Raw genomic sequence first — 17,227 nt, forward strand, 5'->3', positions numbered from 1 at the left:
AGGTCAGTGAATGTGAATTATATATTTACCTATGCTAAGGATGGACAAATATAACTAAAATATCCACTGTCTGCTTTTAACTAGAACATTCCTATGCAGCACAGTGAAGTAGAAAGTGCTTTGAACCCAGAGCAAATCTTGGCTTAAGACCTGCAGATGGTTGGCCTGAGGCAAGAAACCTGTTCCCAGACTAAGCCTTCAGGGAAACCTCATTGGTGTTGGTGATGACCTGGGCTCTGCAGCTTCGACCACCGGTGTGGCAAGCTATGCCTTAGTTCTCTCTTCTGGGAAATGTGCAGCACCTCAAAATGCTCCTCATTTTCACTGAGGAAAAGCTAACATCCTTACTATGATCTGCCCAGCCCTACTTGACCTGCCTCTGTTTACCCTCTTGGACCTCACCTGGGACCACTCTCCCCTCCCCTCATTCTTCTCCAGCCCCACCTGCCTCCTCAAACACACCAGATTTGCTCCAACTCCAGTGCCTTTGCACTTGCCGTTTGCTCTGCCTGGATCGTTCTATCTCAAGTATTCACTTGGCTAACACTTCTCTAAGGCTGTGCTCAAATGTCACCCTCTCATTCCCCAATCCAGTCCTTCTAACCCCTCACCCTGCTTTTTCTTTTGTCCATGCACCATTTACCTTCTAACACACATAACTTATTACATCCGTTTTTTGTGTTCTATCCCCTGCAAACCACAGCCCTGCGGAAGCTCCAGGAGAGCTCCTTCACTGATGCATCCCCAGCACCAACAGCTCTGGGCACACAGACCCCTCAGGAGACCCGACACCCAGAAGCCCTGCCTCTCATCTCATCAAAGAGCCTCGTTTTGTGTGCTTTTGATTAAACTACTAGAAAACCGGCGTTTCTCGACCTTAAGATACAGCTGGGTCATTTTTTTTAAACGAAAGTTAGTTTGAAACGCCTAAAAACTGCAGAAAATCCTTCAAGAAGTGAGGTCTTTAGAGATTTTAAAGAAAAACCCCTTTTGTTGTTGTTCAAAGACTGGGGAAACTGGGACGAGATATCCCAAGGGTTAGTTTCTGTGGATTAAAATAGAAAAATAAAACGGTGGGACGTCAGAACCTGGCCCGACGGCCGCGCGGGGCCTCTCGCCCTCCGGCCCGCGTCGCCCAGTGCCGGGCCCGCACCCTCACCGTCTCCCCGCGGATGCCCTGGGCACCCCTCCACTGCGAAGGCACAGACGCCACGCCCAGGGTCTCGTCCTGCAGCGGCCCCGGCCGCCCGGGCCCCTCGGCGCTCGCAGCCCCGCCTGTCGCCAGCATCTCGGCACCAGCACTTCCCGCCCGCCTGGGCTGCCTGGGCTGCGCGCGGGTTACCATGGAGATGGCTCCGCCCCCTCGCGCCGGCGCACTCCAACATGACCTTTGCCCCTGCGGCTCCCACGGAACACTGGGGTGGTAAGGCTATCGGCGCCATTTTTGAATTGGTCAGAGCACCTCCTCCAAGAGCCGAGAAAAAGAGAGAAATTATTGTTTTCGGCCTGTGCGACAAAGCATGACCGGTTTGGGATACCCCATGCACAGAAAAGGCACGCTTGGGGCATGCGCCGCAGCTCCTGCGGGGGGAGGGAAGTGCGGAAGTGAGGCATCCCTGCCAGGATCAAAGATGGCGCTGAGCGGCCAGGCGCAGAGGTTAGTGCGCGAGGCTGCGGCCGCGGCGGGCTGGCGAGTTGTGGGGCCTGGGAGCGCAGAGCCAGCTGAGCAGCCTGGTGCGCCGAGAACCGCGCGGCTCCAGTTGGCGGCCACCTCGAAGCCAAGCGCTCGCCCTCTGATCCTCAGTTTCTGCCTCAATAGAATGGTGACTTAAAATATCCATATGCGGATTCAGAGCGTGGTTGAATAGTTGGAAGGCCCAAATGAGGTCGAATATAGAAAAATGCTTGTTAAATTGAAATTAAAGACCCGAATAACTACCAGTTCTTGAGTGTCTACCGTGTGTCAGGCAGAGCCCAGAGCTTTATGTATGTTGATCTTATTAAATCTTCGAAACAACTCTATAAAGAAGCAACTGTTACATGTTGCATTAGAGTGCTGATGGTCCAAGAAGTAACTGCCCCGGGTCACCCAGTAAAGCCTGGATCACATTTGCCCAAAACCCCGCAGACGGCTGCTTGGCCCCAAAGCCCAGTTCCGAGTCTCTTGGCAGGAATCCTCCAGCCATGTCCTCTGGGCCGCTTTCCTCCTATCCCTGAACTCTCAGATGGAAACCTGCCCAATCAGGGGCCGCTCTGCAACACCGCACGACTGAGTCCTCCTTAGGACCCCGTTCCAGCCAAGGCGCTGAGGACAATTAGATTAGCAACACTGGGAAAAAATGAAATGCAATAGAAGTTTCTTCCCAGAAAAAAAGTAGAACCAGACAAAATTCTCCGTGTGAGCCCCTCTTAACACTAGAAGAATCTGCACTCATCACCAAGGATTCCAAAAATCAGACTCAAAAAAGAGCTCAAGGCTGTGGGAGTTGGCAGGCCTGGATCTGAAGCCTGAACAGTGTGCTGCCCTCTTTAGTAGACTTAGTACCCGTCTGGGCCTTGGTTCCTAGCTGTAAAATGAAGCTCGTAAGACTAGACCTGCTTTACCTGACGGAGGAAGGAGAATATTTCAGGAAGAGAATACTTCAGGTGGTCCAAGGTATTAAATGCTCCAAACAGGACAATGAAGATAAGGCCAGAAAACAGATCAATCACTGAAATCGACATTCTGGATGATATCTGATGGCCTTAGTGAGAACGATTTCAGTGGAGTAGTCAGGACAAAAGCCAGCCTGCAGAGGGTTTAGGAACCAAAAGAGGAAGTAGAGAAAGTAATGGACATTATTAGGAGGCTAAACACAGGAAGTGGGTGTGAATGTAAATAGGTAAAACCTAATGGGAGGGTAATTTGACCTTTAAGTGTGCCTCCTCTTTAATCTAGAAGTCTCACTTCTGGGAATTTTTTCTGAGTCAATGATTACAGATTCGCACAGATGTTGAGCCCCAAGAATACTCAGCAACACATCATTTCTAATAGTATTACTATGATAATAGTAAGGTCCTGCAGTTAGCCTAAATTTCAAGCAAAGTCATGGCACAGGCACGCAACAGGTATGCACTAAATATTTGAGAAAGAATGGACAGTAGGCTTTTGGTTGAATATTTCTGATACATGATATAGAATCTCAGGTGGCCATTAACAGTGTTGTTATATAGATGTTTAAATGTGGCAAAATGTTTGCAGCATATTAAAGTTTTTATAAAATGTAATTTACATACAGTGTATCCTGTTTTTATAACAATATATGTTTTTAACAAAACCTAGAAGTATAGATCCAAATATTGATAGCAGTTGCCTCTGGATAATTTAAGGTTTATTTTTCTCTCTTTGTAGCATTCGAGTTTTATGTGGCTTATTTGTAAAAGGAAAAGAGTGAATGAATGAACAGATGAATGCTTAGCTGTGCTGGAGAGAGTATAATACCTTGGCTGGACAGTACAGTTTGGGAAGCATTTCCAGGGGGAAAGTCTTCAGCAGGCACATGTCCCAGAGAGGAGGAGGCTGAAAGGGAGAGCAGGGCTCACCGGAGGAGAGAGGAGGGAGAGGAGGAAGAGGAGGAGGAGGAGAAGGAGCAGTCGGGCAGCAAGGGGCCCTGTGGAGTTTCTCCAGTCCTCATTTGCCCATCCTGAAGCAGCAGGTGCTCTGGCCCATTCCCTGACACCCCGACAGCAATTCAAACTCCTCCCGTGGCCGGCCCCGTGGCATAGTGGTTAAGTTCAGCACACTCTGCTTCGGCGGCCCAGGTTCGTGGGTTCAGCCTACACCACCACACCACTACCTACACCACTCATCAGCCATGCTGTGAGGGCGACCCACATATAAAGTAGAGGAAGATTGGCACAGATATTAGCTCAGGGCCAATCTTCCTCAAGCAAAAAGTTTCAGGGGAATCAAAAAAAAAACCTCCTCTGCCCAGCCTCTGGCCTCCATGCACTCTCACTGCCTGGGATGTTCCTCTTTGCTCTCCTCTTCCAAGGAAGACTTTCAGGCCTCCTTGGAAGTGTTACTTACTAAGGGGATCAGATCCCAAGCCCCTGTCATTGGCTCTCAGGGGACTGAGTTTCTCTTCTCTGGAGCACTCCTCAAAATTGTAATTAAATAATACGGTAGTAATGCCTGTCTTTGCCCTGGGGAGTCAATTCCACCAACGTGGGGACCACAGCTATCCACAGAGCCCTGCACTGTGCCTGGCACACAGTAAAGACTGATTGGATGAACATCTAGCCATCAGTAAGTACAGTTTCCAGCCTTACGGGTGGGCCATGCCCCTTCTAAATCTCACCTGGGCCTCACCCTGCCTACCAGACCATTTCCAGGAAGCCTCCTGCTTCCTACCTTTACTTCTTTTTTTATTTTTGTGAGGAAGCTCAGCCCTGAGCTAACATCCATGCCCATCCTCCTCTTTTCGCTGAGGAAGATTGGCCCTGGGCTAACATCTGTGCCCATCTTCCTCCACTTTATATAGGACGCCACCACAGCATGGCCTGACAAGCAGTGCATCGGTGCGCGCCTGGGATCTGAACCCGGCCCACCAGCAGCGGAGTGCACGCACTTAACCACTACGCCACGGGGCCGGCCCCCCGACCTCCACTTCTTGCTACACAAAAAGTTTAATAAATGTGTGTTCAGAGAACGTTCAAATGCGTTCAAGGAGGCTCTTGCAAAGAGTCAAAAGAGAAGGCATCCCCATTTTTAAACCCTGATGGCAATTATTTGAGGAGCATTCAGTTCTATTTAGTAAACAACTCCACTTTTGGATGTCTACAACATGCACCGATGATGAAACAACAAATCATACTATAATGCCTCCTAGTGTATGGAGTTCTCACCACGTGCTAAGCACTTTGCATGAATTCTCACAACATCCTAATAGGTCAGGGATTATTATGACCCACATTTCACAGATGCGGGAAAGACCAGAGGCTCAGAGACCTTTGTGACTTGCCCAAGGTCGTGCATTGCTGGTGAGGTGGAGGTTGGATTAAAACCCAGAACTGCCTGATTCAAAATGCTCCTTTCTCTAAATTACCCTGTGCCTCAATTTTCTTGTTTGTAAAATGAGATACTATCTCATCGGGTCAAAATAGGACTGATGAGTTAACACTTAGAGAGCAAGCACACAAAGCAGCACCCAGTAGCCCAGTCTGTTATCGGTCTTAATCGGTCTTGATCCTTCTTAATTATTAACATTGTTATTACCACCAAGCCGTAAGGCATCGGGGACCACACAAAGGGAGGCTTCGCCTTAAAAGATGGGAAAGATTAGTCCTGAGTAACACCAGGCACAGGGCAGATTCTCAGCACACACACACACACACACACACACACACACACACACGCACAGTTGGCCATCCAAATAAATGCTGTCTTCCCCCAAGTTGCCACCAATTGTGTGCCAGGGACGGTGCTAGGTTCTGGGCACTGGGATAGTTTCTGCCCTCAACAAGCTTACAGTTGCACAAGAGAGACAATTACCATACCCTGCGTCAGCTCTGGGTGATGGCCAGGGATGTGTGGCCAGCAGAGGGCCCTTGTGCAGCTGGGGATCAGGAAGGCCTCTGGGAGGAGAGGGCTTCTAGGCTGAAGACTGAAGAAAAATCAGACAACCAGGTAAGGACAACTTGCAGGCAAAAATGGGAGTGGGAAGAGGGGGAGAGTCTTCCAGGTAGAAGGAACAGTTCCATGACGAAGTCCCCAAGGCAAGAGAGAACCCAGTGCATTGATGGCAGATGGACGGGCTGGGACACGCAGGTACTAAAGGGACAACGAGTTTGGATTTCATCACTGTGGCACCAGGAAACCGTCGATGGGTTTTCAGCAAGGGAGTGACGGTCGGATTTAAGAATTTTAAGATGCCTGGCTGCCTAGTGGAAAAGAGATTGTGAACAACTAGATTCCCTCAACCCAGGACAGCTCCACTAATTCCTTATCTCTAAGGTGGCCTCTGGGATCTCCCCAGTCATTCTTTTGTGCTCTGAAGTTTAAGACCCACTTACTCAAGAGGAATTCCAGAACTATCAAGAGAGTAAAGGCGGTCTCAGTGAAATGAGAGCCACTTGGAAGAGGAAAATCCCATGGAGTTCTGGACAGTAGTCATTACATCAAAGTCACACAGACAGGCTTCCCAGCTCAACCCCGGGACACCCTTACCCGTCATGCATTCATTCATTCCTTCACTCACTCAGCAAATGATTATCCTGCACCTCCTATGTGCCAGATACTGTGCTTGGAGCAGGCCACAGTCCTGCTTTCCTGGAATGTACTCTCAGCAATGACACTGTGCATGTACGTGATTACAGGGTGAAAAGTGCTTGGAAGAAGCATAGGGTCATTAGGATGGAGAGTGGGGTGGGAGGAAAGTAGTGATAAAAGGCCCAACCCCATGGCCTCTCCCACGGAAGAGCACAAACAACTGCTTTATTCAACAAGTATTAACTGAATGCCTCCTATGAGCCATGGACCAGAAGGAAAATAAAGCAGAGGAAGGGAACAGAGAAGGACTGGGGTGAATCTGGGAACAAGTGTTTTATCCAGGGCAGACAAGGAAGGCCTCTTAGAGGAGGTGATTTTGAGAGGTGAATTCAGTCCCTCCAAGCCCCAACATTCCCTGCCCGCCCCGCCCTCTCTCTACCCCTCGGCCTTTGCCTCTGCCCTGCCCAGGCCCCGTCCCACCCCCACCCGGAAAGGCCCCGGCTCAAAGGTAGACTGAAGACAAAGGAGGCCTAATAAACTCATTAAAACAGGAGTTGGAGAGCTGAGTGGGAAGGAAGGGAAGCACAATGGGGTAAAATTCCTGCCTCCTTTCCCAACTGGGGCCCAGGATGATAAATCCTTCTCCCCAAACTCACAGGCATGGCTATAGGTTGAGCCCCAGCCTTGAGCAGCCATCTGTCCACCCAGGATCCAGCAAGGGCGATTTTTCTTAGGACCTGCTGTGTGAGCCCCCAGGCCGGTCAATGACTGGTCATTAAGAAAGTCACAGAGGGAAGTTTGGTGTCTGGCATTAGGGTTTCAAATCTTGGTCCTTCTGTGCAGTTGCTGTGTGACCTCATGCCCTTTGTGTCCCTCTCTGTGCCTCAGTTTCTTCTGCCCGGACTGCTTGTCTCCCAGCTCTGCAAGGCATTGGCTCCTTTTTATTTTTTAAGTCTGAGAGTGAAGATTTTCTTCTCAGACCGACCTTCCCTGAAGACTTGATAGAAAGAGGCCTTCCTTGTTATTCTCCATTGCAAGCCTGGTTGGCTGCCTTCTTGGCGGCCTTCTCAACGTGGTATCACACATTCACTGTTCATTTCCTGCTTTGCCACATGTGTCTTCTCACCCCACCATGTGCTGGGACCGGTGTCTCCCTGGCCTCAAGTTTACCCGTGCCAGGCCACTGCTCACCCACCGTAGGTCGTCAGTCAACACGTGCCCACCTTGAATGAATACACATAAAGTAGGATGATAACAATAGTTGCTGCACCTGGTCATTGTGAAGATTAAGAGCATCTGGCACCTAAAAGAGCTTATAACAGTGGCCATAATTAACGTGCCCGTTCTGCACAGGCTCTTTGTGTTTTGGCGCTGGTGTGACCTTACAGATGGAGCGGAGGTAAAGCCAGGGACATTCACGATTCCAAGACGTAGCTGTTACCGTGCCCATTATACAGATTACAGACAAGCAACTGAGGTTCAGAAAGGAAGAAAGATTTGCCATGCAGGTGAGTATTTCTATTTGTTTTGTCTGTAGGAAGCAAACTAGAAGTTACACATGGAGTGCCCTTCCATCAGTTACCTTGTAAGGTTATGATGTATTTATTCCGGGGCTACAATTTAACTCAGTGTGATAACTTCTCCAACTATCTTTTTAGTCTGATAGCCCTTAAAAATAAAAATATCCCCTGTCTCTTGAAGATGGATTTGATTTTTATTTATTTATTTATTTACTTGTGTGTGCGTGGAGAAGATCAGCCCTGAGCTAACATCTGCCAATCCTCCTCTTTTTGCTGAGGAAGACCGGCCCTGGGCTAACATCCATGCCCATCTTCCTCCACTATATGTGGCTTGCTGCCACAGCATGGCCTGACAAGCAGTGTGTTGGTGCGCGCCTGGGATCCGAACCCCGGGCCGCCAGCAGCGGAGTGTGCGCACTTAACCACTATGCCACAGGGCCAGCCCCAGGATTTGATTTTTAGAGTCAAGATTTATTCAGAGACAAAATAAATGATTAAATTGGGACCTAGTGGTTGATCCCTTTTGATTTATAAAGGGGTTGTGAACATGACTTTTGCTCCACTTCATTTGGAAGAATAAACCCACGAGAAGGCCCAATAAAGGAAGCCAGGCCCCAGCACATATTAAGAAATAGAGGGGCTGGCCCTGTGGCATAGTGGTTAAGTTCAGCATGTTCCGCTTCGGCGGTCCGGGCGCAGACCTACATCACTCGTCAGCCACACTGTGGCAGTGACCCACATGTAAAGTAGAGAAATAGAGGAAGATTGGCAGATGTTAGCTCAGGGCTAATCTTTCTCAGCAAAAAAAAAAAAAAACAAAAAAAAAAACAGATAAAGTAAAGCCAGATGTAAAAGATGACATGTATGATTCCATTTACACGGAATGTCCAGAAAAGGCAAATTTATAGAGACAGAAAGTAGATTCATGGCTGCCTGGGGCTGGGGGTGGGAATGGGCATGAGGTTTCTTTTTGGGGTGATGAAAATGTTCTAAAATCAGATTGTAGTGATGGTTGTACAGCTTTGTAAATTTACTAACAATTATTGATTTGTACAATTAAAATTAATTAAATATATGGTATGTAAATTATATCTAAATGAAGCTGTTAAAAAAAGAGAGAGAAAGAAATAGCTCAAGTAAAATAATACAAAGAATGTGGAATTGGTTGAAATAATCCTAGAAATCAATTCAACTAAATAGCAAGTCCAGAAACAGGCTTAAGTATATATTTTAATATGTGTCAAAGGTGACATTTCAGAGCAGAATGGAATAGTTAAATTGTTCAATAAATGGTGTTGCCCTCATTTCCCTGTGAGCACACACACTTCACTAGTCTAAGAGATTTGAATTATGGGGCTACAACATTGTCATTTTTGCAGCCCTAAAGCCCAGCTCAGTGCCTGGCAACATATATCCATTCCATAAAAGGCTGAGCTGTCAATGCCTTGCAATTTTCAACATCTCAGAACAAGGGGATTCTCATCATTTAAAGAGAACATTCTTAACCATAGTGGTTAAGTTCGGCACACTCTGCTTCAGCAGCCTGGGTTTGCAGGTTCAGATCCCAGGGGTGGACCTATACCACTCATTGGGAGCCATGCTGTGGCAGCAGCCCACATACAAAGTAGAAGAAGATTAGCACAGATGTTAGCTCAGGGCTAATCTTCCTCAAGCAAAAAAAAAAGAGTAAGATTGGTGACAGATGTTAGCTCAGGGCAAATCTTCTTCAGCAAAAAAAGAAGGAAAGAAAGAGAAAATTCCTTGCAAATACCCTCCCCAAACCAAAACTCCCCTCCTCCTAAAAGGTACATCCCTTCTATTTGAAACTCCAACTCATTCTTTTTTTTTTCTTTTAACTCTAACAACCTTATGAGAGATACTTCATATACCATACAATTCAGCCATTTAAAATGTGCAATTCAATGATTTCTAGTATATTCTCAGAATTGTGCAACATCACCATAATCAATTTTATTTTATTTTATTTTTATTTTTTAAATTTTATTTATTTATTTTTTCCCCCAAAGCCCCAGTAGATAGTTGTATGTCGTAGTTGCACAGCCTTCTAGTTGCTGTATGTGGGACGCGGCCTCAGCATGGCCAGAGAAGCGGTATGTCGGTGCACGCCCGGGATCCGAACCTGGGCCGCCAGCAGTGGAGCACGCGAACTTAACCACCAAGCCATGGGGCCGGCCCACCATAATCAATTTTAGAACATTTTCATCACTCCTAAGAGAAATCCCATACCATTCATTCATTCTTACAGATGCAGCTTAAACTTCACCTTCTCTGATTTCTGCCAGTAGATTTATTTGTTGCATTTTCCCTAGTCCTATAGAATTTTGTTCATATTTATTAGTTTTTTTTTTTTAAAGATTTTATTTATTTATTTTTTCCCCCCAAAGCCCCAGTAGATAGTTGTAGCGTCATAGCTGCATATCCTTCTAGTTGCTGTATGTGGGACGCGGCCTCAGCATGGCCAGAGAAGCAGCGCGTCAGTGCGAGCCCGGGATCCGAACCCGGGTCGCCAGCAGTGGAGCGCGCTCACTTAACCACTAAGCCACGGGGCCGGCCCCATATTTATTAGTTTTTAACATGGACTATGATCTCATTCAAGACACAGGCATGTCTTATTTATTTATTTATTTTTTGTGAGGAGGACTAGCCCTGAGCTAACATCTGATGCTGATCCTCCTCTTTTTTACTGAGGAAGATTGGCCCTGAGCTAACATCTGTGCCCATATTCCTTCACTTTATATGGGACGCTGCCACAGCACGGCCTGATAAGCGGTGTATCTGTGTGCGCCTGGGATCCGAACCCGGGTCGCCAGCAGCGGAGTGCATGCACTTAACCGCTACGCCACGGGGCCGGCCCCTGCCATCACTTTTAACTGGAGCTTTCTCATAAAAAGATTTAATCAATATGTATTGAATTTTTATTTGTATTTATTTATTTTTTTGTGAGGAAGATCAGCCCTGAGCCAACATCCATGCCAATCTTTCTCATTTTGCTGAGGAAGACCGGCTCTGAGCTAACATCTGTTGCCAATCCTCCTCCTTTTTTTTCCCCAAAGCCCCAGTAGATAGATGTATGTCATAGTTGCACATCCTTCTAGTTGCTGTATGTGGGACGTGGCCTCAGCATGGCTGGAGAAGCAGTGCGTTGGCGCACGCCCAGGATCTGAACCCGGGCCCCCAGTAGCAGAGCGCGCACACTTAACCACTAAGCCATGGGGCCGGCCCCTGTATTGAATTTTTAAAAATGTGTTGGATCAACTGACCAATCGTTTGGAAAAAGGTCTAATTATATTCCTGCCTCACCTCATACTCTAGAATGAATTCAGATGGGTTATAACTTGTAGTGTTAAAAAGGAAGATATACCAATACAAGAAGAAAACATGGGTGATTATTTACATCATCTTGGGATGGAGGATTTCTCTCTAAGCATCACCAAAGGCAGAAATCATTAAAAAAGAAAAGATTGAGATATAGATACAGAGAATAGACTGGTAGTTACCAGAGAGGAAGGGGGTAGAGGGAAGGTGTAAGGGGTAAAAAGCCTCCTTTGAACCGTGATGGATGGCAACTAGACTTTTGGTGGTGAACAGGATGTAGGCTACGCAGAAGTTGAAATATAATGATGTACACCTGAAATTTATATAATGTTATAAACCAATGTTACCTCAATTGAAAAAAAGTCAAGAGGGGCAGGCCGGTGGCATAGTGGTTAAATTCGCATGCTCGGCTTAGGTGGCCCAGGGATCTCGGGTTTGGATCCCAGGTGCGAACCTACACACTGCTCATCAAGCCATGCTGTGGCAGTGTCCTACATACAAAATAGAGGAAGATAGGCACAGATGTTAGCTCAGGGACAATCTTCCTCAGCAAAAAGAGGAGGATTGGCAATGGATGTTAGGTCAGAGCCAATCTTCCTCACACACACACACACACACACACAAATCAAGAGCCTTGATTACATAAAAATAAAATACTTTAATTAGTCTCCCCCAAAATTAAAAAATCACTAAAAATACAACGAGAAGCAAATAATAACCTAGGGAAAAATATTTTGCAATGTATAAGAGAGGAGGCTTATATTCTTAATATGTAAAATACAATTATAAATTAACAAAGAAAAGAGAAACATCCCAATAGGAAACTGAGTAAATTGACATGAATGGGCAATTTACAAAAGAAGAAATCCCATCAGTCAAGAAGCATATGAAAAACTGTTCTGGGGGCCGGCCTGGTGGTGCAGTGGTTAAGTGCTCGAGCTCCGCATCGGCGGCCGGAGGGTTCGCAGGTTCCGATCCTGGGTGCACACTAACGCACCACTTGTCAAGCCATGCTGTGGCGGCATCGCATATCAAGTAGAGGAAGATGGGCACAGATGTTAGCCCAGGGCCGATCTTCCTCAGCAAAATGAGGAGGATTGGCATCAATGTTAGCTCAGGGCTGATCTTCCTCACAAAAAAAAAAAAAGAAAGAAAGAAGGAAAAACTGTTCTGTCTCACCAGTAATGCCAACTCTGAGATAAAATTTTCCACCTACCAAATACAAACTTCAGAAAATGAGGCAGGGCTTCGTGAAAGATACACAAACCCTACAGGAAAGTAACTGGACAATTGGGCAACACATTAAACACCCTTTTTATTCTACATACTTTCTCACTCAACAATTGTAGTTCTAGGAATGTATTCGAAGGAAATAGCCATGTATGTGTGCCAGGTTTAGTTGCTAGGATATTCATCACAACATTGCTTATAATGGTGAAATAGTAGGAACACTTTAAATTTCAATTGTTGAGGTTTGGTTAAAAAAACTACAGCACATTTACTCAACAGAAAACAATGCAGCAATGAAAAATGTCATCATGGGAGAATATATAACAGCATGAAAAAATGTTTAAAAAATTGTTAATGGGGAAAATTAAACTAAAAGCCATTTTTATACTATAATCCTCATGTTTTTTTTTTTAATTTTATTTATTTATTTTTCCCCCAAAGCCCCAGTAGATAGTTGTATGTCATAGCTGCACATCCTTCTAGTTGCTGTATGTGGGATGCGGCCTCAGCATGGCCAGAGAAGCGGTGTGTCAGTGCACGCCCGGGATCTGAACCCGGGCCGCCAGCAGCGGAGCGCGCGCACCCAACTGCTAAGCCGCAGGGCCGGCCCAGTAGTTGCTATATCTCTTGATGGTGGGATATTTGTATAACCCTTTTTGCCTTATTTTAATTTTCTAAAAAAATTTTTTTTTTGGTGAGGAAGATTGACCTTGAGCTAATGTCTGTTGCCAATCTTTCCTCTTTTTTTTTTTTTTTTTTTTGTGAGGAGATCAGCCCTGAGCTAACATCCGCCAATCCTCCTCTTTTTTTTTTTTTTTTTTGCTGAGGAAGACGGCCCTGGGCTAACATCGGTGCCCATCTTCCTCCACTTTATATGGGACGCCGCCACAGCATGGCCTACCAAGCAGTGCGTCGGTGCACGCCCGGGATCCGAACCAGTGAACCCCGGGCCGCCGCAGCGGAGCGCGCGCACTTAACCGCTTGCGCCACCGGGCCGGGCCCCAATCTTTCCTCTTTTTGCTGAGGAAGATTGGCCCTGAGCTTAACATCTGTGCCCATCCTCCTCTATTTTGTGTATGGGACACTGCCACAGCATGGCCTGATGAGCATTGCATAGGTCCGAGGCTGGGGTTCCAAACCTGTGAGCCCTGGGCCATGAAGCGGAGCGCACAAACTTAACCACTGTGCCACCAGGTGAGCCCCATTAATTTTCTAAATTTTAATAAAAATGCTATCGTAACTTTTTTTTTTTTTTTTGAGGAAGATCAGCCCTGAGCTAACATCCATGCCAATCCTCCTCTTTTTGCTGAGGAAGACCGGCCCTGAGCTAACATCTATTGCTAATCCTCCTCCTTTTTTTTTTTTCCCCTTTTCTCCCCAAAGCCCCAGTAGATAGTTGTACGTCATAGTTGCACATCCTTCTAGTTGCTGTATGTGGGACGCCGCCTCAGCATGGCCAGACAAGCAGCGCGTAGGTGCGCGCCCAGGATCCAAACCCGGGCCACCAGGAGCGGAGTGCACGCACTTAACCACTAAGCCACGGGGCTGGCCCCTATCGTAACTTTTTTTTTTAAAGATTTTATTTATTTATTTTTCCCCCCCAAAGCCCCAGTAGATAGTTGTGTGTCATAGCCGCACATCCTTCTAGTTGCTTATGGTAACTTTTTAATGAGCCCTAAGGAGCCAGAGCACAGGTGGGGACAATGAAAGACGAATTAAGTGACCTTCAGACTCTGGCACCCATTAAGACAAAAGGTTGTCTTAATCCTAGTGCCTCCTCTGTGCTGAGAACTGTGAAGGGAAATCTACCAGGAGACAGCCAGAGATGATCTCCTGGGGCTGTGTGTGTCTCAGAGACAAACCTTGGTGTGTTCTGGGCTCTCTCCGGGTAGCGGTCTGTTTGCGTCACATTTGGGCCAAAAGTGGTGCAGAGGACTCAGAAAGACACGGGTTCAAATCTTGACTCTTCTACTCCTATCCCTTTGATTTTGGGGCAAGACTCTTCGAGTGTTGATTCTTCACTTGGTTTGATTCTCCTATCTGTAAAATAAGGACATAATACTGTACTGGAAAGATTCATGGGAAGGTTCAAAAGGATAATGCTTAGTGAATGCCTCTCATACAGCTAATGCTCAATAAATGGTAGCTATTTATAGCTACCCTGTGGTGCACACAGATAACTAAACAATACAGTGTTTTGGATGTTTTGGAAACTTCTGGTTCCCAGAGGGAGCCTGGCCTCAGGGTTATGGAACATCATGAACCTGTCAACTTTCGGGTGGGGTGGAGGGAGGCCATTTGCCTTGCCCCCACCTTGCCTGCAGCCCATTCTGGAATGGAGCAGAGTTGCACAGTTGCCTAGTAACACCTCTGGGAATCCAGGAAGTTAAAATTTTGGAAGCCGGAGAGGAAAGGAAAGGTGGGGTCTTGCATGTTTGAATTTAAGCTGACATGTACCAAGTGGGTGCTGTGATGAGGTAATCTGAGTGATTCCAAGGACTGGAGCTCAGGTAATCTTTGGTTTGTTGTTGTTTAATGTAATAGATTCATAAGTTTCAAAATTCAAAATGTACAACAGGGTTAAGAGTGAAACGTCTCGCCCGTATCCTTGTCCTCTCATTTCTCACCAGCCAGTCCCCTCCCCAAGGATGGCAGTGTTATCACCTTCATGGGAGTCCTTCAAGAGGTGTGTTGGTGGTATCAGGCAAATAAGTGAAAGTGTATTTTTTTTTCGACACAAGTGGTAACATACTAACTACTTGGTTTAGGACTTCCCTTATTTCACTTCGCCATAGCTCTGGTTCCCTATTTGCTTTGATGGTTGCAGAATATTCTATGGTATGGGTACACCCTTTGGTCCCCAAAAGCCTAAAGAAGTGGTTAGGTTGTTTCCAATCTTCTGCTTTTACAATGTTGCAATGAATTGCCTCCTACAGGGGCTATCTCACAGCTGTGCAATGAATCTGTAAGATAAATTCCTGGAAGGAGAATTTCTGGGTCAAGGGTATATACTTTTGCACTTTTGATAGATACTCTGAGGGCTAAATTGCCCTCCAAAGGGATTGTATCCATTTAAGCTGCCATTAGTAAGGAGAGCGCCTCTTCTCACAGCCTCTCCCAGGTGGGGTGTTTCTAAACTTCTGGATCTCTGGTTGGTTGGTAAAAAAATAAAGGACTCACAAGGTAGTTCTAATTTGTATTGGTCTCGTGAAGCTCCTCTGGGCTACTCCTCATGTAGACACTTCTTTGTTTCTAGGAACCAACGCAGTGCAGCGTCCTGTCTGTATACCCAGTTCTGGCTGCTGTAAGCAAGGGATTGGGGTTTGCCCCTCAGCTTCCAGAGCTGATCCTCCCAGAAATCTGTAGCCAGGGTGTTTGCCCTCTCTTCCTGTACACATCCTGTTCCTTCTCCAGTGCTTTGGCCATCCAGCTACCTATTCTGTGGTTTGGGGTTTAGCTGACCCCCAGTTTCATCAAAAGGGAGTTTTCGTTTTTGTTTCCCATACTATTTTTGGACAATTTCTGTGGTAAAAACAGGGAAAAGATGACCCTTTGTCCTCAAGTTGAAAATCCTAAAACAAAGAAGCAGGTATTGTTATCATCCATTTTGCAGGTATAAACACTGAGGCTTAGGCTGGTTAGAAAGCTCATCCCCGTGATAAAGTGACCCCAGAACCCTGGTTCCAGCTATAACTCAGTTACTCTCCTCACAACCTTTGGTAAATCACTTCTTTCAGGTCTCAGCTTGCTCATCTGTAAATCCAAGACACTTGTGACTTTCAAAATGTCTTGGAGTTCAAAGTTCCTCAGAAGCTGACAAAGAACGGGGGTGGCGGGGAGCAAGAGGTGGTGGTGATGGAATCTTCCACCAGAAAGAGCTCAGGTTTTTATTGGTATTGACATCGACTTATGCCTAAGATTTATTTTTTTAAAGGGTAATCAATGGGGGAAAAAAACAACGAAAAAAAATTGAAAATTATTGCTCTGTCTCAGAAGTGGCAAACTCATGGTCCATAGGCTGAAAGTGACCTGATCACACGTTTTATCTGGTCCACAAAGTGTGTTTTATTTTTTTATTTTTTTTTGGTGAGAAAGATTGGCCCTGAGCTAACATCTGCTGCCAATCTTCCTCTTTTTGCCTGTCTTCCTCTATTTTGTATGTGGGATGCCGCCTCAGCATGGTTTGATGAGTCGATCTGGCCCGGGACTCAAACCTCCGAACCCTGGGCCACTGAACTGGAGCACGTGAACTTAACCACTATGCCACCAGCTCAGCCCCCACAAAGCATGTTTTAAAATGTTTACTTAGTTGCTAACTTTTTAAAATCCAGAGAGTTTACCAAAAAAATGTGTTTCTCTGGCTTCTCTTTAGAAAAATCAAAGATCTGGCAACACCGGGTTCACAAATCTAACTACACTGGGGTAGCAAGCCCAGATCCAGACACCGAACATGCCCAGGAGTCCAGAGGCCCCTGATGCCCCTTCCAATGATGTCCCTCTCCAAGGCAAGAATAACCACTTCTAACAGCATAGATCAGATTTGCCTGTTTTTGCGTTTTATGCCAATGAAATCACACAGCCTATCCTATTTTGCGTCTTGTATCTTTCACTCCACATTATGTTTGCAGGCTGTGTTCACATCATGGCATGTAGCTGTGGCTCGTTCCTTTTCATTGTTTTACCATGTTCCCTTGTATCAATATCTCACAACGTATTCTTTCAATTGTTGATAGACATTTATATTCTTTCCAGATTTTGGCTATTATGAATCTCGCTGCTATAAAAATTCTTGAACACATTTATCACACACACTGGTGCACACGGGTATGCATTTCTGTTGAGGATATAGCCAGGAGTAGAATCGCTGGGTAACGGTAACTCAGCACACATT

The 17,227-nt window shown here is 46.1% G+C and overlaps 1 protein-coding gene across 3 annotated transcripts in view; it reads right to left on the reverse strand.

Annotated features, from left to right (window-relative positions):
- The window catches only part of DYNC2I2 (dynein 2 intermediate chain 2), an 88,885-nt gene that overhangs the window by 18,049 nt on the left and 53,609 nt on the right, over positions 1-17,227 (reverse strand). Inside the window, exon 1 of one of the 3 annotated variants that reach the window (XM_058524211.1) lies at positions 14,199-14,221. The exons of 1 other annotated variant lie outside the window; for it this stretch is intronic. Coding sequence is in view for 1 of the 2 variants with exons in the window: in XM_058524207.1 (XP_058380190.1) it covers positions 1,160-1,345 (186 nt within the window). In the remaining variant the exon portion in view is untranslated. Of the gene's footprint in view, positions 1-1,159; positions 1,346-14,198; positions 14,222-17,227 lie in introns of those variants that run through there. One more of the 3 variants, XM_058524207.1, reaches the window with a different exon arrangement.

The sequence above is a fragment of the Diceros bicornis genome, chromosome 28, assembly GCF_020826845.1.
Source record: "Diceros bicornis minor isolate mBicDic1 chromosome 28, mDicBic1.mat.cur, whole genome shotgun sequence".
Lineage (NCBI taxonomy): Eukaryota > Metazoa > Chordata > Mammalia > Perissodactyla > Rhinocerotidae > Diceros > Diceros bicornis.